At 40.1% G+C, this 24,075-nt stretch overlaps 1 protein-coding gene across 3 annotated transcripts; it reads left to right on the forward strand.

Moving 5' to 3' along the window:
• The first annotated feature begins 203 nt into the window (after positions 1 to 203).
• On the forward strand, positions 204 to 24,016 carry LOC138615819 (cdc42-interacting protein 4 homolog). Of its 3 annotated transcripts, none has more exons than XM_069689659.1 (15): positions 204 to 475; positions 8,395 to 8,510; positions 8,635 to 8,688; positions 9,747 to 9,894; positions 10,043 to 10,105; positions 10,937 to 11,041; positions 11,416 to 11,544; positions 11,674 to 11,820; positions 13,897 to 14,058; positions 17,167 to 17,337; positions 19,721 to 19,830; positions 20,256 to 20,388; positions 20,476 to 20,543; positions 21,863 to 21,969; positions 22,053 to 24,016. In XM_069689659.1, the coding sequence occupies exons 1-15, from the start codon at positions 452 to 454 to the stop codon at positions 22,196 to 22,198; spliced, it is 1,683 nt and encodes a 560-aa protein (XP_069545760.1). In that variant the 5' UTR covers positions 204 to 451; the 3' UTR covers positions 22,199 to 24,016. The 3 variants fall into 3 exon arrangements, with proteins under 3 accessions (XP_069545760.1, XP_069545761.1, XP_069545762.1); XM_069689660.1 differs by lacking the exon at positions 17,167 to 17,337 and adding an exon at positions 17,528 to 17,551; XM_069689661.1 differs by lacking the exon at positions 17,167 to 17,337 and having other exon boundaries at positions 205 to 475.
• The last annotated feature ends 59 nt before the right edge of the window (positions 24,017 to 24,075 follow it).

The raw sequence follows: 24,075 nt of genomic DNA on the forward strand, positions 1-24,075 counted from the left end.
ACATTTCTGATGAAAATAACCTCCAGCTGCTTCTTTAAGATAAAACAAGCAGCAGCGGCGCTGGTAGGTTGTCTGACCCCGCTCCTCCTCCTCCTCCTCCTCCTCCCTCCTCCTCCCTCCTTCCCCTCTCTCTCTCTCTCTCTCTCTGGGATCCAAAGTTGTTTCAGGAAGAAGAAAAAAAACCGCCTGAACGTTTCTCTCTCTCTTTTTTTTTTTTTTTTCTTCCTCACTGGCTGGAAGGAACAGGACAGCCGTGTCCGTGCCAAGGAGAAGGCGTAGACTTCCTCCAAACATTTCCTCCGCTTTCGAGCCTCCAAGTTTTTTGTGGAATCTTTGTTCGGATATACGGACTTCTTTCTCTTCTCGTTTTCTCTCCACCTGGTCTGTAAAAACAACAGGGAGGACTCTTCGTTCCCCCCCCCCCCCCCTCACAGCTGAAACTTTCGCAGATATGGACTGGGGAACAGATCTTTGGGTAAGTTTGACAGCTGACACAGAAGAAGCGGGGTCCTGTGGGATTTAAGTTTCTCGTAGAAAAAAAAAAAATACCTTGAACATCCCCTCGGGAGTAGACTGCGCTGCTATTGTTTTCGTCGACACATTAACTGCTGTTGTTTTCCAGCGGCAGGCCCTTGGGTTAAGTATAACAGCAGTAGGACTCTTTATCTGTACAGCCCGCAGCCAGAGGATTTCGCAACCCCAGCTGCATACCTTATCATAAGCAGAGGGAAAAGAAGCCAGGTTTATTACCATTGTGGCCGCAGCCAGGCCGTGCACTCTTATCTGCACTCTGATGGCTAAAGGTGTAGTCCACCACCTTTTCCTCTGTCCTTCCTGGCCCTGTACATGCATGCTTGGACCTGTGTGACATCACTGTTAAAGGAGTGTAAAGGTTTCTGGCTGGCTGGTTACTGATTGAGAAAGTAGCAGCCTCTGGTCAGTGTATCAGTTGTGAACCTCTGTCATAAGGGTCAGACAAGCTCCTCATCACTCACAGCACAGCCAGCACCAGTGTGGAGTCAGACAGGGACTGAACTAAAGGGGCCACATATATAGATCAGTTCATCTTTGGCTCTAAATTGCCCAAAACTGTTCTTTACAGTGTTTTAAATCCCAAGATAAAGTCTTCAAATTGCTTGTTTTTGTCCGACCAACAGTCCCACAGCTCAGAGACACTGTTTGTGACAGAGAAAGGCAGGAAATCCTCCCATTCGAGAGGCTGGAGCTGCAGGTTGTTTGTTATCTTTGCTTCATAAACAGTTCTTTTATTACCAAAATCAGTCTAACTTTATTGACTTATCACGAAGAAACCAATCATTTAATCTCTACATTGATCAGAGTCTGTCCAATATGGATGATGGCATGTAAGAGATGCATGTTACATACAATACAGTACAGTATGTGGTTTAAGTCTTAAGTCCTGATTTGGATTGTTTATTCTCGCTGCTGATGAAGAGCAAAGACAAATCATTTTATAAATCCTGCTGTGATTTTGGTTGAAACCTGAACACTCGCCTCTGACATTATTCCAGTTGAACATGGACTGGGCGAGGCTGCTGGGCCGCATTTAAAGAGTTGATGATCGAAATCATTCAGCTGTTGCTGTTTGTGATGTGTGCGATGGCATCTGATAGACTTTATGGCGCTTCATTATGCGAAAACCAAAACACGCCTGAACAAAAACTAACTGACATCTAGACCTGCAACAAAACAACCATATCATTATGTTTTCAATCAATTATTAGGCTGTTCAGTTTATTCAATGAAAGAAAATAGAGGAAAAACTGCTTAATCTCCAGTCAATTTACTAATCAATTGATCATCTAAGCTGTCATCGTATCAGCTCTATCAGCAACTATTTACATGATCAAGTCATTTTTCCAGCAATTATTATCTAGTTCATTGATAGTAAACTGTATATTTCTGGGTGTTGAACCAGCAATTTGAATATGTTTATTTTCAGCTCTGGTTCATTATCTTGTGATAAATCAATAACTGAATAACCAAAAGAAATCATCTATAAATGAATAACAAATCTAACTAATTATTAACTGCGGCCCTGATCTTTTGAGTTTTTTTTATAACCTGAACCACCTGAAGCAGTCTCCTCCCTCACTTTGACAACAGGCCTCTGAACAGAACTTAAATTTCAAGTTATCTGACAAATCAAACATTGTTTAATCACACATAAACATTATAATGAAACCTATTCTCGTTTAACTCCACATAATATTGTTGTCTCCGTAAAAGCTTTAAGGTTCATCTCGTTACAAACATGTTTCAGCTCTTCTTCACTGAAACTTTCTGTTGTACAGCTGCACCATTAAATCAAAGAAAATATCCCAGATTTAGTTCACACATTCCCCCCCAGACACTTTTACTACCTTCGTGAATTTTATAATCCACAGTACAATTTGAAATGAAGTTCTGTGGGTGTAAACAATGTTTGCCTGCTCAGCATAACTTCATAATGACAGACCCGCCAGATGGTCAGTGGAAAAACTCAACCAACTGGTATAAAATATTTTACCAAACACACCCAGCTCACATCAATGATTTGACCTCAATTTAATGTTTAAAAATTTGAACGACCGTCACTGTTAAAAATACATCACTCTTAAAAAATGTATTTTATTACACAAAAACCCAGTATGAGCAGGTCAATCAGCGGAGTAGACGCTCTGAGGTGTTTAATGGAATCAGAACAAACTTTCAGCAGCCATTTGTAAAATCATTGCTGAACTTCTGCATTACAATCCTTTCTAAGATTTTAATAACTGCTGCTTCCTCCAAACTAGTAATAAATTGTTCCATTAAAACTACAGTTGTGTCTCAGATGGTAAAATGTTGCGATATGTAAACGTGTTCTTGGAAACATCTGTCATGAAAGCAATCCACTTTGTAATCAGGAGGTCACTGAGGCGTCACAAACTGTGGGAGAACTTCCAGATATTACAGTTTAGCTTGGCAAACAGTTTGTTCATCAAGTGCCAATCATCTGTAAATGAAGATATGACTGTGATTTTAAATTCGATCTGCATCCGTGGAGACGTCTGTGATTCAGATTTACTGGAAAGTATGCAACTATTCAAATCCTGCTCTTGTTAGTAGGTCGCTTTTTTATTGGTATGTTTGAAATTTCAGGAGCATAATGTACACTGGTCATTACATTTATGGACTGTGATGAAATTTTACAAACTCTGTTTCAGATGTGGAAAGTCAGTTGATTTGATCATTTTTGGGCTAAGTCATGGGACACAAGGGAAATTTGTTGGATGTTTTAATTTGAGTTGCCATTTGTAAAAATTCTATATATTTGATCACAGTCATGTTTCTTGTATTTGGTGAGCGGTTTTATCCCGTTTATGCTCATCAACTGACAATCACTTCAGTAAAGAAGCTTTTTCTTGTACCGGCTACAAAAGACAAATATTCCAGGAAAATTTTAAGTTTTAGTGCTCTGGCTACAAAATGGTGAATTCCAGACCGGGTGTTAAGAGTGGTCGACAGAGTAGCTAATTGTAAAGTTAGGCCAGTATTTCTGTTCATTATAGGTCATGGAAATATAACTTTATACCTGTGAGATTCAGAAAAAAGTCAGGGAATTTGAAGTTTTACTTTGAGAGGGAACACTGAATGTATTATTTATAAAAGAAAAAGGTCAGTTTACATCATTATTAGCATTTTATCAAGTCCATATTCCTTACAACCTCTTTTCCTCTTCAGTCTATATGGGCCATACCTCAGCAAGGAAAAACAATAGTTTTAGTTTCAGTTAACGGCGCTGTGAGTAGATATTTAGTAAGATTAATGAGAATTAGTTTGTGTGGTGCGGCTCATTTTAATCTGGTGATGCATAAATCTCCATGAAGTACACGCATAACGAACTCATGATTTCTGTCTTTTTTTCTCTCTACTAGTTAACTGTGACTGTTATAGCTGGATCACTTTTCCCCAAAAATACGCAGGTCAAGAAGGTTCTACCTAAGTTGTACCTTTTTTAAAGTCCCTTTAAAGTTTGTTGTCCAGCTAATCTCATCATGCAGCGGAAAAAAGCAGGCGGTAGTTTGAATTAGAGGAAATGGTTGGCAAATTGATACGATTCATTGGGCTTGTTTAGGTTACGAGTATCATACCAGTTGGCCCAGAGTGGATGATCAAACTTTGAGGTTGCGCGAACACAGTTTCTCCACATTGATTGTCCTGTTGTGAGCCGATGACATGGTGTGTAAATTCAGGGAGCTCATGTGCACTTAAATCAGCTTCTTTACTACTTCCCTTTGTGTCGCCCATGTATTTACATACAGTATAAAACAATGGCAGTTGATGCGAGATGGCTTGTTGTTTGTCTTACTTTCAATCATGATTGTGTAACATCCTGACTAGTTTGTAAACAATGCTTGATTAGAAGTACAGATATCTTACTAAAAAAAAAGAACTTTGGTAAAAGTTAAAGTCAGCTGTTAGAAAATTACACGAGTGAAGTATCTGATATTTACTGTACTTAAGTATCAAAAGTAACTTTTTGATGTTAAATGTACTCTATAATTTTGAAAAAAAGGAGTTAGAATTTTGAGAATTGTGAAGAAATAAAAGTAAAAGTACACACTACAGTAAATTGTTCACAGTCAGTGTTTTACATTTATAAAACACGTTTTTTTTTTTTTAATTAATATTATTGTTGAATTAATGTGTTTTCACTGCTGTGGCTCTTTAAGATTGAGTTCATGTTAAATTCTTTATGTACTGTTGGTTAGTTTAACCTACAGCAATCCATCATATTCTCCAAGATTATCAAATGATTGTCTCGTTTCTGTTCTGCAAGAACCACGTATGTAAAAAGGCAGCAAGTTCAGAACAACAGTGTGTTTTCCAGCTGATCCAAGTATGTTTTAAAACAGTGTATTTACCTTAAAATGTAGGAGAATTTTCTCAGACCATAAAGAAACATCTAATCCTTCAGTTTATTAATTCAAAATCAACAAATTTGGAGAAACATGGTTTTTACTGGACAGACAGGCTGAAAAACTGTCATCTGGAAAGCTGTCAGAAACAATGTTTTGGAGTAAAAAGTCAGATATTTGCCTCTGAAATGTGGTGGAATAGAAGTATAAAGTTGCTTTAATTAGTTATACTTGAGTTAAATAAAAATACTTCAAATTTGTATTTAAGTATAGTACTACTGCACAAGTATTATTACGCCACTGTTTGTAAGCCGGTCCTGTCCCAGTCTACAACTTACACAAGTGTGACATGGAAACTGAAAACCTGCAGCATACATACTCAGTCAAACACGAAACATCTTGTGTCAAGTAGTTTTTCAAAAGCATTTGCATTTCCTGTTTTTTGGTTTGTTCAATGACAAAGGGAGAAGATGTAGTTTTTATTAAGGGTATTTGTTAAAGAAACCCCACAGGAAGCAGTATTTTATAAGTGTTTTGTATGTCTTAAATTAAGGCTGAAGGGCGTCTTAAGCTTGAAAGTTGCAACACATTTTAGTACATTACCCATTTGACAGACGATAACAGTTACTAAAACACTGACTTCGTCTGCTTCGTCACACTGAGGGGTGGGACTAGTCCGACTGGTTCCAGGGTTTGTAGAGGCCCCTGGGACCGTCAGTCACAGGGCGGAGGTTCACACTGAGCTCATGATTATCTCATTCCTGAACTCTCTCTGTCGCACACAAACATTTGCATGGCTTCCAGTAAAGTAATGGGGCGTCGCAACAGAGAGAATACATCTCAGCGATGTTTCACAAACTCTTCAATCTTTCCATCAACACCAGCATTCACTGTTTGTTGATCAGCCATCTGATTTGTGATCACTTTCCTTCCTGGTACAAACCACCTGGTTCACTTCATTCTGTTTTATGATCCTGTTCTTTCCTCCTTCGCTGCCTCCTCCCAGCGCGCCGGTATCCAGGACATCACTAACTGTGTTACTGTACGATCTACATTTAGCTTCCGACTCCTCTGAGGACTCAATCTGTGTCTCTGGCTCCACACACACACACACACACACACACACACACACACACACACACACACACACACACACACACACACACACACACACACACACACACACACACACACACACACCCCGATACACACCCCGATACACCAAAACACAAAACACAACAACACAAACCAACACAACCGAAAGGTGGAGTCTTTCTTTGTATTCTTTTGCAAGAGACATGACAAGAGAAGCACCCAGAAGTTCTCTGTGTCCGTGTGTTGTTCAGTTCTGTGGTCACATTCATCTTCAGACAGCCTTTCAATGTATGTCATCATTAGCAAAAGCCAGTCGGGGCAGAGAGAACAAATTTTACCTGTCCAACAGGTGTAGGTGTGTGTGTGTGTGTGTGTGTGTGTGTGTGTGTGTGTGTGTGTGTGTGTGTGTGTGTGTGTGTGTGTGTGTGTGTGTGTGTGTGTGTGTGTGTGTGTGTGTGTGTGTGTGTGTGTGTGTGTGTGTGTGTGTTGAAAGAATAAATGTATAAAGAGAGAGGAATGTTGAAAGGAGAGTAATGCTGGTCTTTGCTCTTATTCTCGGCTACACGTGTGTGTGCGTGTGTGCAGTTACTCTTAGGCTTTCATTTTCTATTTGTAGCAGATAGACAGACTGATTAAACGAGGTGCAAATGGCAATTTAATTAAAGCTTAAATGATTAGACGATCAACAGAAAATGTATCGGCAACAGTTTTAATAATTAATCGATTTATGCTGTGTTTAGTTATTTCTTTTCAAATCAAAATGACAAACATTCAACCTTCAGGTCCACAAATGTAAATATTTCCTGCTTTTCTTTTTTCTTAAATTTTTGGGTTGTTGGCTGGACAAAAAAAATACATTTTAAGAAGTCATTTTGTACTCTGGGATCTTGTGATGACATTTTTGACTGCTCACATCAAGACCAAACATTAAGTTGATTGAAGAAAAAGGAGTAGATCAATCAATCATGGCAAGAATTTTAAATACCTAAGGTCAAGACAGTACATGTACTTTGTCACACAATTTTAGGATTCCTCAATTCATTTCCATGTATGTACTTTTAATGTTCTTTGTCAAACTTTTCTTTGTCTCGTGATGGTAAACTGAATATTTTTGGTTTCTGGACTGTTTGTCAGACAAATGAAGCCATTTAAGGACATCTGCTTGTGCTTCAGTAAACTCTCTTGGGAATTTAATAGTATTTCCTGACATTTTCCACACCGAGTCGACTCACCAAGAAAATAATCTGCAGTTTATCAATAAGAAAAGCAGCTGTTCATTGCAGATATGCAGCATATCTTATTATCAAATGTTTACTATCCCATAGTAGCTGTCTTACTCGCCAAAGTTTGGCTTCTAATTCTCCTGGCACTCGATTATTGAACATAGTAGTGTAGGAAAATCAAATATGTTTTTTTAGTATATTTACTGACAAGATATTGACAGTTTACAAACGATAAGCAGTGAGATTGATCTCATACTAAACCAGGAATTTTAACAAAAAAAAACACAATAGTAAAAACAGTTAACTAAATTTAGTGCCTCGCAGTTATACACCTGTGCCAGTTTACTCCATGTCTATCCTGATTCATGTACGTAGTAAAGAGTTTGAAGAAATCCTTAATTGTTCACATGCTTGGCTAATAAAGCCGATTCTATCTACATTCATACAATCACCACAGTTTCAAGGTGAACACCCGAAATAATCAGTTCACTCTTCAGCCTCAGTGAATGTTTGTGCCTATTTTGGGAAACCAATCGAAAGCCATTATATTTAAGATTTGTGATAATATCTTCATAAGGAGTACCTGTCTGCAACTAACCAAGGCTGCAACTAACACTTATTTCATTGTTGATTAACTTATAATGCGGTTGTGTTTTTTATTTTAGTTGAAAATGTGAAAATATCACAGTATCGCAGAAACCTGAAGTAATGTCTGTAAATTGCTTTCAGTTTACGAAATTCAATTTGATATAGTTTGGATTTGCTTTCACACATGAAAGCAGTGAATCTTTAGGAGCTGGAACTGTAAAATGGTTGTAATTTATTTTATTTGAAAATTGTTTTATCATTCAAGTACCAATCATGTACTTGATTTGGCCATTATTGTGATGCATTGACCCAAAGTTTGATTGCGCATAAAAATCGGTGTCTTACACTGATGAAACCATCCTCAACTTTAACCTTATAGTCCAAATGTAATTTCATATCCTAAGTGGTGCAGTAAAAAAAACAGAACAATGAAAATATGTGTCCAGAAACCTCGACACTGCCCCGTATCAGCTGTGACTGTGTCACTCATTAGTCTCGTGGTGTTTCCTAACAGAAGCCTCCAGTGTTTGCGTATTAACAGTCCACGTATGTAAACAGGTGTCGCTCTGCTGTTTCTCACTTAGGACCAGTGCGATGGCATCGACAAGCATACGCAGTCGGGCCTTGACTTGGTGGAGCGCTACATAAAGTTTGTGAAGGAGCGGACGGAGGTAGAGCAGAGCTACGCCAAGCAACTCAGGTGGGCTCCGTGTGGATTCGTATTCACATTCACTGGTATATTGGGCGTGTTGTGTTTTTTTGTGCATTTATTTATGCGCGTGATAATAGCCACTGCTTCTTCTTTTTTTTGGACTGTTTCACAGGAGTCTATCAAAGAAATACGCCAAAAGAGGAAGCAAAGAAGAGCAAGACTGCAAGTGAGAAAACAATCAAATGTTTCTTTATTTCATTTCTCCCTCACCTTTATGTTGCACACATACAAAGTGTAACTGACTGTTTGCCCCTTACTTCTGCTCTTGTAAACCTGACAAGGTCTTCTGTTGTCACACGACACGAATGCAGTTAAAATTATAATGGCGGCAGATTCACTGTGCCACTAGATAGTCACAGTCATTCTGGCTTCTCATTTTATGAGCAGCACAGAGCAGCCTTGGCACTGCAGCACTACACTGGATATAAAAGTGGACGTAGCTTCTCAGTCTGAAAAGTGTGCAGAGTGCTGAAGTGACTTAAAGTATTATACCACCAAGAGCTGCTAGGGGCCGGCTCCATAAAACCTCTGGCTCCATAGACTCCCATTAAAAAAGAGTCAACTTCTCTTATGAAATACAATTCAATAAAGTTATTATAATGTCATTTGCTAAATTCACTCCTTCTGATTAGTGCTCTGATGGTCCTTAACTCCGTAATTAATTAGATTTCGGGCCTCAAAGAGAGCTTGGTTTTGGGAAGTGTCTGGTTTGATTGACAGGCCTGTTGTGCAGTCAGATTTCTGCTATAGGTGGGCGGGGGTAGTGTCCTCAGGTTCCCAGTTAAATTGAGTCAGATCTCCAGCTCGTCCAAATATGGTCACTTCTGGTTCCAAACTGCTCCAAGCTAGCAAGACAGCAACAGCCAAAAGGCCAAGACGGCTGTTGACAAACCAAAGGGTGACGTCACAGTTGGTTGTTGCTAACTACTAAATGTCAGGGCATCTCGGCTTTGACAATGTAAATGTTTGAGTCCTTAAAAGCAAATTTTCCAAGGTAACCTCTGATTCCACATATTAATGTAATTAAGTCAGAAGTAACACAAAACCACATGACATGCTAATGTTTATAGTTTACACTAAAGCAAATAAAGACACAGTTTAATCCCAAAGTTTGACAGGCCTTTTCTTACTTTTTAAGCTACGATTAAGACAGTTGCTGAGGGAAAGAGTTCAGTCTGTGAAATGTCTTTCCAGCTGCCAATGTGTCCCTCTTCTCCGTTGCAGATTCAGCAATCACGCATCGTTCCAGGAGATCCTGAACGAGCTAAACGATTACGCCGGGCAACGGGAGCTCATCGCTGAGAATATGATGACTGGCATCTGTGTCGAGCTCACCAAGTACCTTCAGGACATCAAACAAGAACGGAAAACAGTGAGTGATGGAGGGAGGCGGGGGGGGGGGGGGGTTAACGGGGAGATAAACAGGGAATTGGGAAATTCATCAGATTGCAGATTGATGTGGTTTGCTGTGTCATTATCTGAAACTGCAGCACATTTACTTCAACCTCTTCCTTCCCCAGCACCTGTCTGACGCCAAGAAGGCCCAGCAGAATTTAGAGGGCAGCTTCAAACAACTAGAAAGTGTAAGTCATGAGTTGCTGTTTACAGATATGGATCATGATTGTTGATCCAAAGAGTATTCAAAGTACCTGTCGTGGTATCTCATCATGCAGATACTTTTGGCCGTAAAGCTTTATTTTACTGGTCCATTATTTCTCACTACAATATCTTAAGAATGCCTTGAAAGTTTCTTGGAAATAACCAATTCATTTTGTTCTCAATTTTAAATGGTTTTAAATTATGCCTAATTTACATCCACATTTTGCTTCCTTTTAGTACTCTGCTTGTGTTTTTGCAGGATTAAAATATTTCTCTGTAGCGCCCCAACTGGTCAAAGATTACCTTTTAAATAAGTCATCTGTAATTATTAATGTTACCACGTTAATAATAACACGTTTAACAAGAATTCCTGAAATATTAGTAGGTCTCAGTAGATTTCATAGTCCTGAAGCTCTGCAGTTGTTTTCCAAAAAGTGATGAATTAAACAGAGAAGATAACAACAACAAAAAACCGACTTTCCTGCCGAAAGAGGATAAACACCAGACTTTTCACAGCCTTGCAGTTCATCGCTATAATTTATAAATCTGAAAGACGTATTAACCTTTAAGAAACCCAGTAATTGCAGTTAGTAAAGTGCTTATTAAGGGTGTCTCATTGAAAAATATGAATGTACCGTTTTAATGCTTTGAGCTGAATCAGAGTGCTTTCTCAAAGTTGAACCAAATAAAACCAACTGTCTCTGCATGACTTGATACCATGAGAGATGAGTAAGTCTCTGTACTTCTATTATTTAACATTTTTGTGAACGGACCCTTTAACACACAGTAACCTACTTCACGCCGTTTGCCTGCAGACAAAGAAACGTTTTGCTAAGGAGTGGGCGGAGGCTGATAAAGCCACACAACAAGCAGAGAAAATCGAGAATGACCTCAATGCCACCAGACTTGACGTCGAGAAAGTAAACACACACACACACGCACACACACACACACACACACACACACACACACACACACACACACACACACACACACACACACACACACACACACACACACACACACACACACATATATATACATTAGCATCAATAACTGAACACTGTTTTTTTTTTTTTTACTTTTTAAAAGATATTTTCAGTCCAAAAAAATCTTTGAACTTTCCTTGTCTGTCTCCCTCCCGCCCCTCTCCTCCTCCTCCTCCCTGCATCTATTCCTGCATCCCCTCCACTTTGCATTTTGTTTTGCATCTCTTTATTTTTCCCGCTTCCTGCACCATCTCATCCTCTCCCGTCTGTGTTTCCTGTCGTTCCATCCAACCTTCGCTCTGAAGGCCAAGCAGCATTCCCATGCTCGCACGCACACAGCGGAGGAGTGCAGGAACGACTACGCAGCACAGCTCCAGAAATACAACAAGGAACAGAACTTCTTCTACTACTCGGAGATACCGCAGATCTTCAATGTGAGACAAAGACACGCATCAACAAACACACTCACAAGGCAGGACAAGTGGTGTTCATGTGCATGTGAATGTACACTGTAGAAACAGCCAGCATAACTCAAAAGAGGCTGCTGTGTGTGTGCTATACAGAAACTGCAGGACATGGACGAGCGGAGGATCCGGCGGCTGGCGGAGGGCTACTGCCAATTCTCCGACATGGAGAAGAGGGTGCTGCCCATCATCTCCAAGTGTCTGGAGGGAATCTCTTCAGCGGGGGTCAAAATTAACGAGAATCAGGCAAGTGTGAGACGTTTGTCACATTTTGTGTCTGAGACCTCTTTGATCTGATTGTTATGAAACTTTAGAGGGATGCTGGTCCATTCTGGCATTTAAAGAAACAGCCTGACATAAATTTGTCATTCTTTAAAAAAGAGACACCACTCTCGTGTAGCTGGTAATCTCAGAATAATGTCAAAACAGCAAATTACATTACATTATTACATTTCATTTAGCTGATGCTTTTATCCAAAGCGACTTACAATAAGTGCATTTCAACCTTGAGGGTACAAAACCCAGAGCAACAAGAATCGAGAAAATACAATTTCTTCAAGAAAGCCAAACTACAAAGTGCTATAAGTAAGTGCCATTTTATGCGCCACTAAAGTGCTACCTATTCAAGGTAAAGTCGGAAGAGGTGTTTCTTTAGTTTGCGGCAGAAGATGTACAGAGTTTCTGCTGTCTTGATGTCGGTGGGGATCTCATTCCACCATTTAGGATCCAGGACAGTAAACAGTCATGATTTAGTAGAGTGTTTAGCTCGCAGTGAGGGAGCAACAAGCCGATTGGTAGATGTGAGAGTGAACAGGCTGGGATGTAAGGTTGGACCATGTCCTGGATGTAGACTGGACCCGATCTGTTCGCAGCGCGGCACACAAATACCAATGTTTTGAAACGGATGCAGGCGGCTACTGGTAACCAGTGAAGGGAGCGGAGGAGGAGCGGAGTAGTGGGAGTGAATTTAGGAGGTTAAAGACTAGTCGAGGTGCTGCATTCTGGATGAGCTGCAGAGGTCGGATGGCGCTAACAGGTAGACCTGCCAGGAGGGAGTTACAGTAGTCCAGACCTGAGATGACCAGAGCCTGGACCAGAACCTGGACCAGAACCTGGACCAGAGCCTGGACCAGAACCTGCGCCCCCTTCTGAGTGAGAAGAGGATGTATTCTCCTGATGTTATGCAGCATGTATCTACAGGAATGTGTTGTTGCAGTGATGTTGGCAGTAAGGGAGAGTTGACTGTTGAGTGTAACGCCGAGGTTCTTAGCGGTCAGGGTCGGGGATAACACAGAGTTCTCAAAGGGGGGAAATATCAAATCTGGCTTTGATCAAAGGGAACAAAAACAGCCTACGAGTACCTCCAAATCTCATTGATGAATGATTTATAGTCTATTTGTTTAATTTGTATAAGAACGACCACCAAAGTGTAAAAGAAGTGTAAAGAGATGTTTCTTGACTGGGGTTTAAGTGTGAGGTTATGACCAAATATAATAACTTTCTGAAGTTTCTATCATCAGTGTGAGGAAGACTGGCAGCCATCAGAGACTTCAGGGATCGCACATAACCCCTGATTTTCTTACCTTTGATAGAGCAAACTTACAATTCTAGTTTTCATGCTAAGCTAACTGTTTTGCTAAGCACCGATCAGATGGTCAGGATTGGGACTCTCACTCTCTTGCTCTTCACACTTTGTCCTTTATCAATTTCCCAAATGAGGCTTTATGATCTTTTTATTGTTGTTTTCTGAAGCTTTTTGTCGCAATATTTTATGTTTTTTATCCATATATGTGTTGTCGTGTGGTTTTTGTTGTTGATGCTCATGTACAAAGTAAATTCCCCTATGGGCAAATCATGGTTGTCATTTATTCATACCTGCCCTTCTGTAAGGGAAAGCTTAGTTTTGCAGCACACACACACTGGTAATTCAAGTTCTTCACAAATGAGTAGTTTTCACTTTATTTCAGTTTTTTATATACAGTATAGTGCAAAATCTTAACTTTAGTCATCTTGAGGCACTTTACATAGTGAAGCCAGGACCTTGGAATATTATAGAGAGAAACCCAACAAGCAGTCTGTGACGGTAAGGAGGAAAAAAAAAATTCTGCAATACCAGCACATTTGTAGTTGGATTTATGTTAAAAAAAAAAAAAAAAAAAACTTAACACTTAGCAGCCAGTACGTTGTTAGTTACCCCTGAGTGTGTCAGTGTGGCTCTGTTGAGCACCTCTAAAGAACTCTGAACGCACACACAGAGTAAACACCTACTTAAAATCTGTTTTTGTTGCTTTGATATCACTGAGTCTGTGCGTCTCCCTGCAGGACTCAATACTGTTCATAGAGCAGCTCAAGTCGGGTTTTGAGCGGCCTGGAGATGTGGAGTTTGAAGACTACACCCAGGGGATCAAACCAGCAACCTCAGACTCCAGCCTCAACCCACCAAAAGTGCGCGCCAAGCTCTGGCCTTTCAACAAGAAACACAAGGTGAACCCTGCGCACACGAGATTTGCCTCTATTTGAGTTTGCATAAAAATTGCAGAACAGATAATCACTGCCTTTCCCCTCCCTGCTTCTGCTACTTATCCATGTGACAACCGGAAAATCCTCCCTGTCCTGTTCTTCAAATGTGGCTTAAGGAGTCTGAGCTAAAATTACATACACATAACTTGGTTCTTTAAATGCAGATAGCAGGGTTTATGTGGATGTGATGAACAGGATTTCTAAACTATAGTGGAGTGATGGTGGGAATGAATAATAGTTAAGTTATTAATAATATAATGAGAGATTATGAATTTAGAATTGGATTAATGAGCTATCAGACATCAACCCAATGGATCAAAGTACTCATAGATTCTGCCTATTGGAGGGTGGTCCTAGTGATCCAGACAAGCCTCTTTCCTGCTGACCTCCATGTAGATGTCGAGGGCCTGGAGTTTGGCATCATGTTGTGGGTGTTCACTCCCACAGCTGGTGTCCCGTCCAGGCTTCTTCTGCTGGTACCGTTGGGTCTTGTTTAGGATCAACTACCAGGGTGCAGTGATGCAACAGCTGTCAGTTTTGGCAAAAAGGATCTTCTGAGCTTTGTCCGGGTTGAGAGTTGACTGGATTTATCCTTAATAGATTATCAAAAATACTTCTTATGAGCGGAGAGAGAAAGAATGAAATGCTGGCGTTGTTGATTGCAGGCGATAATTAAACTCAATTAAACTTAATCAAAAGTACGCATTCTTCACTTGGTTTAAAGTTTACTTGGGGTTAATAAGAAAAATAGAGTGTGGTAACTTGAAGACGGTCAGAAAGTGTGAGATTAATTTAAACAGAGAGCGACTAATGATAAATATTTAGGTTAATCAGAAGAAGAGAAAAAGCCTTCATTCAGTCTGAGGTCTACAGTTTTATGAATGGCCAGGTTGGAGGCGGGATCAAGTGTCAGATGACCACTCACTGAGCTTGCTCTGAAAAGAGGGAGATTGCTTCCTTTAAGAAAAGGGCTAATAATTATAGAATAAAAGTTCATTATTCATCCACCATGACTAAAGTTAAACACTTGTTGATATTAGTTACACAAATAATTCCTACAAGTTAAATTATGAGCCAGTATGAGTAACTAAAGAGGCAGGGCTTCTAAACATCATTATTATCAGTGTTATTAATTTGCATGAGAAAAAAAAACAGAATAAAACATGAAAAGCATGATAGGATGTGTGTACATTATAGTTTCAGCTTGGATACTGAGTTTGTCATTGTGGAGTTGTAACAATGTTCCACTATAGGGCAGCAGACATTAGTTGTCTGGATAGTTTCACTTTGTGGGGGTGACAGAAGGGTCAGAGGTCAGCTGGTTCACAGCATGAGAGAGTCAAACCCAAGCCGAAAGGGGAGAACATGTTTGTTTATTCGGCCAGGTGAGTTTTATGATGTTTTTGGGAGTTTATCTGTAGATCTGTGGTGTCCTGCGGTGGTGTCGTAAGTTCTTGTGACTTCAGGATGACCTGATGCTCTATGTGCTGAAGAGGGCGTCTTACCGCAGATGAACTTATTTTCTTCTGCTGTAATTTTATGCATCAGTACAGTAACTCTATTTTGTTAGTGTTAACATTATATTTTGATTCCTTGACAATTACCTCCTCTGATCATGATTGCCTCCAGAATGACAGAACTGGCTTTATGTATGTATGTATTTTTCTTATTGTCAACAAATTCCAGGAAATTATAAACCACAACACAAAAGTGGTCCATCTCGTAACACCTTCAGACAGTTAAAGATGGGGTACGCAGTTTCCTGGAAAAAGGAAAAAAAATACTTAAATAAAAGGCTGGAATTTGAAAATCCAGCCCTCCTCCTGCAGCTCTCCGTCCTCCCCTCTCTGTCCTAAGCCTCTACCCCCACACGGGTAATTGCACGCACCACAGTGGCCTCCAGTATGCCGCCGTGCCTTGGCAAGCAGCTGCTCTCTGTGTGGTGGAGGAGCTGGCCCTCACCCAGCTTTGCTCTACCTGTGGCAGGTCTCTCGCCTTGCTATCTCAGACCTCTCCTGGTGGTGGGGACCTGTGGTTTCCCTTGTGAGAATGCTATCAGGCCTCCTGCTTCTTCCTGGTGGCCCTCTGTGCAGCGAAGTCTGGGCTACCTTGCTCAACCTGTTGCCACCGCAACCAAACCCCTGGTATACGGAAGAAAATAGATCAGACAGATGGATGAGTTAGGCGTAATATCTGAAGGAAGCAGCATGCATACCTGAATCTACAAAACAGCCAATGGGAACAGCTTATCTCTGAAGTAACCTGTGATTGGCCAAAAGTCTCCTACGGCTTGGTTTTCTAAAGTCTGAGTGCATTGCCAAGAGGAAGTCTGTCCTCTCAGACCATGTGAATGCTTAAAGGTTATGAAGGAACAGGAGTAAATGGTGCATTTGTTTGGGAAATTTTTAGCCACCAATTAATCCACATTTAGCATGATTGATGTTTTTAAAGGCACCGTTCCAGCACAGGAATAAATAATATCAGGCTTTCATTGTTGGTTTTGATCTTTTAATTAATGGGATTTGTTGACATAAGCAATTCTTTTCCATTTCTCAAGACACTCAGAGGGAAGGGAGTCACATTACAGCTACGTTACTGTGGATGACTGTGGATTTATAGGTTTGAGGGAAAGGTTGCCCTGGCAACCACCCTTGAAAATTTGAAGAACACTAAAAAATACGTCTCATGTCAAATCATCAGTAGTTAAATCCATATGAAGAGCAGCCTGCTTCTTATCTTGACCTTTGTAGAAGTGCAAAATGTCGCTCACACTGTCTCATAAAAGGCTTAAAACAAATTCAAACACACAAAACTAAACACACATTCCTCTCATATCTTACCCCACCACGCTGTTGCCCTCAGGGGCCATTCCAGTCTGCTGCACAGACTTGCCCCAAAAACACCTCTTGTTCTCTCTTTAACTCTTTGTCTGCATTATTATAAATAAGCTCTGCATCTCTTTGTCTTACTCTGTCTTCTTCTCATCACCAGTGTTATTTTTCTCCCTCCTTTCCTTCTCTTCCTCTGCTTCCCGTTCCTCCATCTTGTCATTTTGTTTTCTCCCCGCTTCAGTTTTCCCCTCCGTCTTTTTCTCCCCCATCCCCTTTCCAACCTGGCGGCCATCCTCTTTCTCTCCCCCTCTCCAAGCTGCAGCACTCCCCTCTCTCTCTCTATCTGAGGGAGTTTAATCAATCTGTCAAACCCAGGATTTCCACCCTGAAGAAATTACACAAACGTTGCTTGGTGAGTGATGCTCCCATTTAGGCCAGCTTGTGTACACGTCCTCGTTCTGTAAATGTTTAATGGATGATATTCACTACGTAAACTGTAGTGCCAGTTGTAAAAACCCTTAACATGCCTGTTGTTGCGTTTCCCATGTGTTGTGTTTGTTGTGCACCTGTCTCACACCGAGTCTTCGTTCCTCTCTGTCTAGATATCACACGCTGAAAAGCACATGGTAACATTTATTATTGTTATATGGAGGGTAGACCCAAAAGCTGCTTGGATAACAGGATCTGGTGCTGCATTCTTTTCAGGGGAAAATACAATTTAAGGAGTAACTACATACTAGACAATGCTGCACTGACCTCTGTGGGGAAAAAGCATGAATGTATTAAAGGTCCCATATTGTGTAATATCAAATTTCTATTTCATTTATTATTACAAAGCAGGTTTGAGTGCACTATAATTACTTTGAAAATATCAGAACTCCCAGTCGACAGAAAATTGCATGCAGCAACTGTGCTGTTTGGACTTTTGTAAGATTGTGATGTCACAAACTCACACACATGCACATACTATATATATATAAAAGTGGACGTAGCTTCCGCCTCTGTAAAATGAGGCCGATGTGGAGGTGCAATAAACTGCAATACCACCAAGTGCGGTGAGACGTTGACTCTAAAAAGCCTCCGGCTCCATCGACTCTCATTCTACTTCTCATGAAATTTGAGGTCAAATTTTTTCCATAAGTTATTTTGTTTTTGATAGCTAAAGTCACTCTTTATTATTAGTTTTCTGGCCATCCATCTGAAAATGATCCCATCATTAATTGGAAAATAAGCCTCAAAAAGCCATATTTTTGGGGACGTGTCTGTTTAATTGATAGGCTTGTGCCACAGTCGGGTTTCGGCCATCGGAGGGCGGAATGTAGCATCGCCGGTTTTCCAATCAGAAGAAATGTGCAGAAGAAAACGCAGAGCGTTTAATCCGTCACAGAGCTAGAAAGCCACAAGAACGAATACAACCGGTATTAGTCCTGGGCATGCGTTTGTTGTGTGCCAACTATAGCACAAAATGTTAGCTAGTTAACAAATGCCCAGTGATATTTGAAAGACCCGTAGGAATTTCAAGGTGTTTCAAGAATCCTAAAAGACTTTTAAAAGATTAAGATCATGCAAGACAAAAACTAATTTCAACCACATTCTCAAGTTTGGAGTGTATTGTCTTGTCTGTTGGCATCTCAAAGTTCTCAAAAGTTAAATTCAATTAAAAAAAAAAATCACTCATTTACTTTGCCACCATGAACGAAACCAGTAATCACACCCAAGTCCTTTAAAATGACACCATTTTGCTGCAACACTTCCTGTTTTGAATGCAGTTGTGATTGTTGCCCTTCTTGCCACACCTGCAACCGCAGTCTGGTGTCATCTGTTGAAGTCTGTTGCAATCTGCTGCAGTCACCACTAGTTGGCAGTGCAAGCAGGGTTATCCATCTAGGTGCAGTTACTCTTTAATCAATCAAATAAAATTATTTTTCTTTTTCTCATGGTACATGATGTAACATCTTCTATTCAGGGATGTGTTATACATTTTTCTCTCTTTGATAGCATACAGGTATAAAACATTTTAATCTCTCTGTTAAGAAAATAATAAAATGTCTTTATTTGTGACATTTTTTGATTTACAACACCTTTATGACAGTAGACTTTTACCAGCCAAACCAGAAAATTGCCCAACAAAGTCGCTGTATGCAAAATATTACTTGAAATTAATATTGTAATATATAACATAATAAGAACCTTAAAATTGTAATTCCTGTATATCGGTATGGTATCATAGGAGAAAGAGTCTTCCTTGTTGATTCTGTCTACGAGTTGTTCATGCAGTTATGCATCAATGCAAACCACAGCGCAGCTGAAAGTTAGTGGTGTTCTCCTTTGGATAATTAAAGAGTGTCTTGGGACGTTGTGTTTCTGAACAGTCGACTACTCTGTCTGTAACCTTCATCTCTACCTTCATACCTTTAACAGGGTCTGCATTCTTGACACAGAATAATTGTGTTTGTTGACATGTGTCTTTGACTAACAAGCTGTATTCAGTGTTTTTATTTACATAAAAACTTAAGATACTGTGTGTGTGTGTGTGTGTGTGTGTGTGTGTGTGTGTGTGTGTGTGTGTGTGTGTGTGTGTGTGTGTGTGTGTGTGTGTGTGTGTGTGTGTGTGTGTGTGTGTGTGTGTGTGTGTGTGTGTGTGTGTGTGTGTGTCTTATTAGCGGCAGGAAAGACAGATAGAGACATCTGGTGGTGAGCATTGATATGTTTGTTTTATACATGATGCTCAGGAGACTCACAGTGTGTATGTGCATTTTTGTGTTTTGCTTGTGTGGGTGGGTGTGTTTGCGTAGCCGCCTGCTGCAGAAGATTTCTCTCACCTTCCCCCAGAGCAGAGGAAGAAGAGGCTGCAGGCGAAGATCGATGATATCACCAAAGAGCTGCAGAAGGCGCAAGACCAAAGGTGCAAACATCACCAACAACATCACAGCCGAATGAAAAAAACACACTTGACTCTCCTTATTGACAGACAGCTGAGCTGCGTGTGAGCTCCTTTGTGCACAAACTAACCTTGAAACAAGCCTGGTGCTCAAAGCCAGGTTCATACACAAATAGTTGTTGGAGTTTGATGTGGAAGAATTTAACTGACCTACACTGATCCCTCAGCCCCGTCCAACAGCTTTGGGATGAACTGGAACACCAGGTCTTAATACAAACCCTCAGTGCCGGACCTCACCAAGGCCATATTCACATAGTTCAACATGTCTTCTTAGCTACTAAACACTTGCGCCCTTCCTTATCAGCAGCGTCGCACAAGAGGGAAGCTTCCTTAATCAGCGCCCACATTTCCACAACAATAACACAGCTCTTTGTCTGTTTTGACCTCAGCGAAGCACTGGAGAAGATGAAGGGTGTGTATGAGCAGAATCCACAGATGGGCGACCCGTCCAGTCTGGAGCCTCAGATCTCAGAAACTGCGCAGAACATCGGCCGCTTGAGGGGGGAGCTCACCAAATACGAGGTTATCACACAAACCGATACGCTAACAATGAACAGCATTTAGCCAGTTTTCAAAAACGTATAATGATCTGTTGCTGGTTCATAACAGACGTGGCTGTCAGAGGCAGTGGGAGGAGAGGAATCTTCCAACAACATCAACAATAACACTCAACATGGGTAAGGCCTGTTTTTAAAGGAATAATTCACAATTAACATTTTGGGAAATACAGGAGAAGATTGTGCTACTTTGTTTACGTCTGCACAGTGTATATAAAACTACTGCCAACATCTAGTTATCTAGTTTAACATTGAGAGGAAACGGGGAGACTCTTGATGAACAGTTACAACCTGCAAGCTGAGGTTCGAGCTGAGCCAGCATTATTGTTAGCGAGCTAATCTGTCAGGTATTACAATGTCATTAAGAGACCACAGTGACAGAGGGTTTGGTAGGGATTTTTGTTTTTGTTTTTTACTAGTTTTTACTTTAAAATTTCCCTGGGAACACATTTTAGTGGTTTTTTTCATTCAGCAGATTAATGAAAATCACACTTGTTGTCTTTTACTAGACTGACATTGAATTACCTCTTTTCATCATGTTTCTGTTCATGATTTTTGTTTTGAATCTGATCCTTAAAATTGGTTTTTAAAAGTCATGTTAGCATGATTATTCAAAATAAATATAATGCCAAGTGTGCTATTTTCTAGATTTTGTTATGGACAGTATCTTTATGCGCTTCTTTATGGTTCACTCTAATTTACAATGCAAGTAGACGAGCTAGTTTCAGGATATATAGGTGTTCCGACGGTGCAATGTTCCCCAGTTCAACCCTAACCTCCAGTAGCCATTTTAAGCAAATACACAGTTGGGGATCATCTTTTTCAGGTTCCCATTATGTGCTATTTAGACCAGAGGAACATAGGAATGACACCCAAGCTAGCTGGACTAACATGAAGTAGCCTACTGATGACTTTGTTGCCTCCAGAGGTCACATGGCCATCACCTTGCAGACAAAGGTGCCTAATCTAGAACCAGTCCCACACATTTCCACTGCCAAAAAGTTGGCACCAGGACAGCTCCACAAAATTACAGGTCAAACAGTTGGAACCACTGATGTCAGTGGTTATGGGAGGTTAAAGGTTGAGAGCAGAATACGCAGTTGGTTTAGATTGTGGTTGAATCTGGCATTCAGAGACACTCGGATATTCCACCGTTAAATACTCGACTCAAAATCCTGTTTAGCATGAGAGCAAACAGGATTTTTTTTTTTTAAATCAGAATATTTTAAGCCATTTGTAGAACACATTTTATGTCTTACTATAACATACAAAGGCAGTTTAAATTAGAGAGAAATCCAAGTTTTCAGAAAAGTCTTTGTAAACATTTGCTGTTAAAAATGTTGAGATTATTCCAAGAATATTAATCAGTTTCTTTAAATGTAAAGTTTAAAGTGAAATAAACTAAATATGTCTTCATTCTTTTGGGGGGATATGTCCAGTGTTGTAACAGCTGACCAGTCGCCGCACATCTACACAGAGTTTGATGATGAATTTGACGACCTGGAAGCTCCTCTTGGCCAGTGCACAGCTCTGTACACCTTTGAAGGTACATTTAAATATTCACACTTGTTCGTAAATAGATCTCCTTTTAGGCCTTTATTCATCTCTTACTTGTGTGTTTGTGTGCAGGCAACAGCGAGGGCACCATTTCCATTACGGAGGGAGAGCTGTTGAGTATAATGGAGGAGGATAAAGGAGATGGATGGATGAGAGTCCTCAGAGCCAGGGGAGAGGAAGGCTATATACCTTCATCCTATGTCAAACACACATCTTAACTTCCATCACAAAACTCGTGATGGAAGTTAAGAGCGAAAGGTGAATACAAAGTCATCCAAGATAATTGGGGCTGCTCTCTACAGCTTTTATCTCAGTCAGTGATGTGTTTGGTGAGATGAGAGTTAGTGATTATGAAGCTTGTTATCAAGGCTGATTGCGATATCATACACTCCCCGTCTCTGTTCGCTGTGGCAGGAGAGGCCGCCTCTAAACGCAGACGGTCAGTCCTCTCAGATCTTTATAGATTTCAGCTCCTTTAAAAGTAAAATAGGAAAAAAACGTTTGAATGTATGCCTGAATTTTTGGTCACCGTGTTAAGTGACGACTCCTGCAACATACTCAGCATCATAGTTTGTTTATTGCGATACCTGTATCCGCCCACTTGACTTTTCCCACTGCCAATTCTAATAACCTGCTGAACTTTTTCTTTTTGTAACTCTCTGCTCAAACCCTCTTTCCTGACAGGAAAATGTGAGTTTATTTTATCAAAGTGATGTGCTGTTTTTTGTTTTTACTTTTAACTGGAGGAAAACCACTAGCGGGTGCACAAAATATAATATCTCTCCATGGACAGGTTTGCATTATTTTATGTCGGTCTTAAAAGTAGTAGTCAGGTGCTGATGTGAAAAGTGAAACCAGTTTCTCTAGTATTTTGCTTCTTCCTATTCATACTGGCCATTACAAGATCCCTTTCTAATGTATTTCCAATCTCAGTGATAGAGACTAAATCCACAGCCCTCCTTCTGAAGCTAATATGATGCTTCAGTAGTTTGAGTTCTTATGTGTCAGTGTTTTTAATATGAAATCTCTGTTTCTCCCCTCTGCAGCTCAGCAGAGAAACATTGTCGGGGGAATCACAGGAATGTCATGTTAAAATCCTGATGTTTTTGGAAGGCATCTACTTGAATTGATTAAGTCAAACTGTTGAACCCTCATTAAAGTATCAGACTTCTTTGCATTACATTTTTCCACAGAGAGAGGACTGATTTGCCTGCCATCACTTGCAGAGAGAAGGGAACTTTTAATTGACAAAAAAAATTACATCTTGTAAGACCTGTTTCACAGAAAAGGTTTGAAAGGAAACCTGCTTCTTTTGTGAATTTTAGACAGCCGTGTCAAAACCAAAGGAAAAAGTACGATGGCAGTAAAGGTCAGAGTTCAATGTGAAGTAAAAATACATTATAATGTTTTAGAAATCCTGTGAATCACCTGTGTTGCAGCCTCAGAGATCATCACATTGCACTGGCTTTATCAGAGCTGATAATTTAGATGTGGACTACAGTCTCTTCACTTTTGATTTCTAAGTTTGCAAAGAAGGGGCTGGACTTTGTGTTGGAGCGGTTTCAGTTGTGATGGTCATCTGGTTACTCTTTGTTTCTTATATTCTGGTTTCACATTGTTTAACCACCTGTCTCGTATTTTGAGCCTTTGAATGTCTGAATCTCAAACAATGTCCATTTTTACAAACTTTATCATTATTCTTACTTGAAAATCAGATGGCCTGTTCAGCCAATTTGTTTAAAAAAAAAAAAAAAAATCAGTGGCGCCAGGATATGTTTCAAGAAAAGGAAATGAGAGTTTTGAGATTCATTTTCTTACTGAATCACTGCCAGGAGTGGTCAAGCACTTATAACATCTGAATCATGTTTAAAGATCTCTCTCACTGAGCCACAAGGTTTACTCATCTCTCCCTCTACCACTCTGTCCTGCTCTAGTAACTGTTTTCAACATGTAAGGGGTATCATTGTATGATCCAAATTTTAAAATGTCTGTATTTACATGTATCATAAAATTAATAGACCCATAACAATTTATCTTTTTTGTTTCTTTACACCTTTATGAGAAACAATATGTGCAAAAACCTGACAACACAAAA

The sequence above is a fragment of the Brachyistius frenatus genome, unplaced genomic scaffold (assembly GCF_029030835.1).
Source record: "Brachyistius frenatus isolate BFR_SWC_R1_liver_20210118 unplaced genomic scaffold, ASM2903083v1 Contig_7, whole genome shotgun sequence".
Classification (NCBI taxonomy): Eukaryota; Metazoa; Chordata; class Actinopteri; family Embiotocidae; genus Brachyistius; species Brachyistius frenatus.

Coding starts and splice junctions, on each gene's coding strand:
- LOC138615819 (XM_069689659.1), top strand. CDS start 452: ATGGACTGGGGAACAGATCTTTGG. Junction 17,338..19,720: donor AATTACACAAACGTTGCTTG/GTGAGTGATGCT, acceptor GTGTTTGCGTAG/CCGCCTGCTGCAGAAGATTT. Junction 19,831..20,255: donor CAGAAGGCGCAAGACCAAAG/GTGCAAACATCA, acceptor TTTTGACCTCAG/CGAAGCACTGGAGAAGATGA.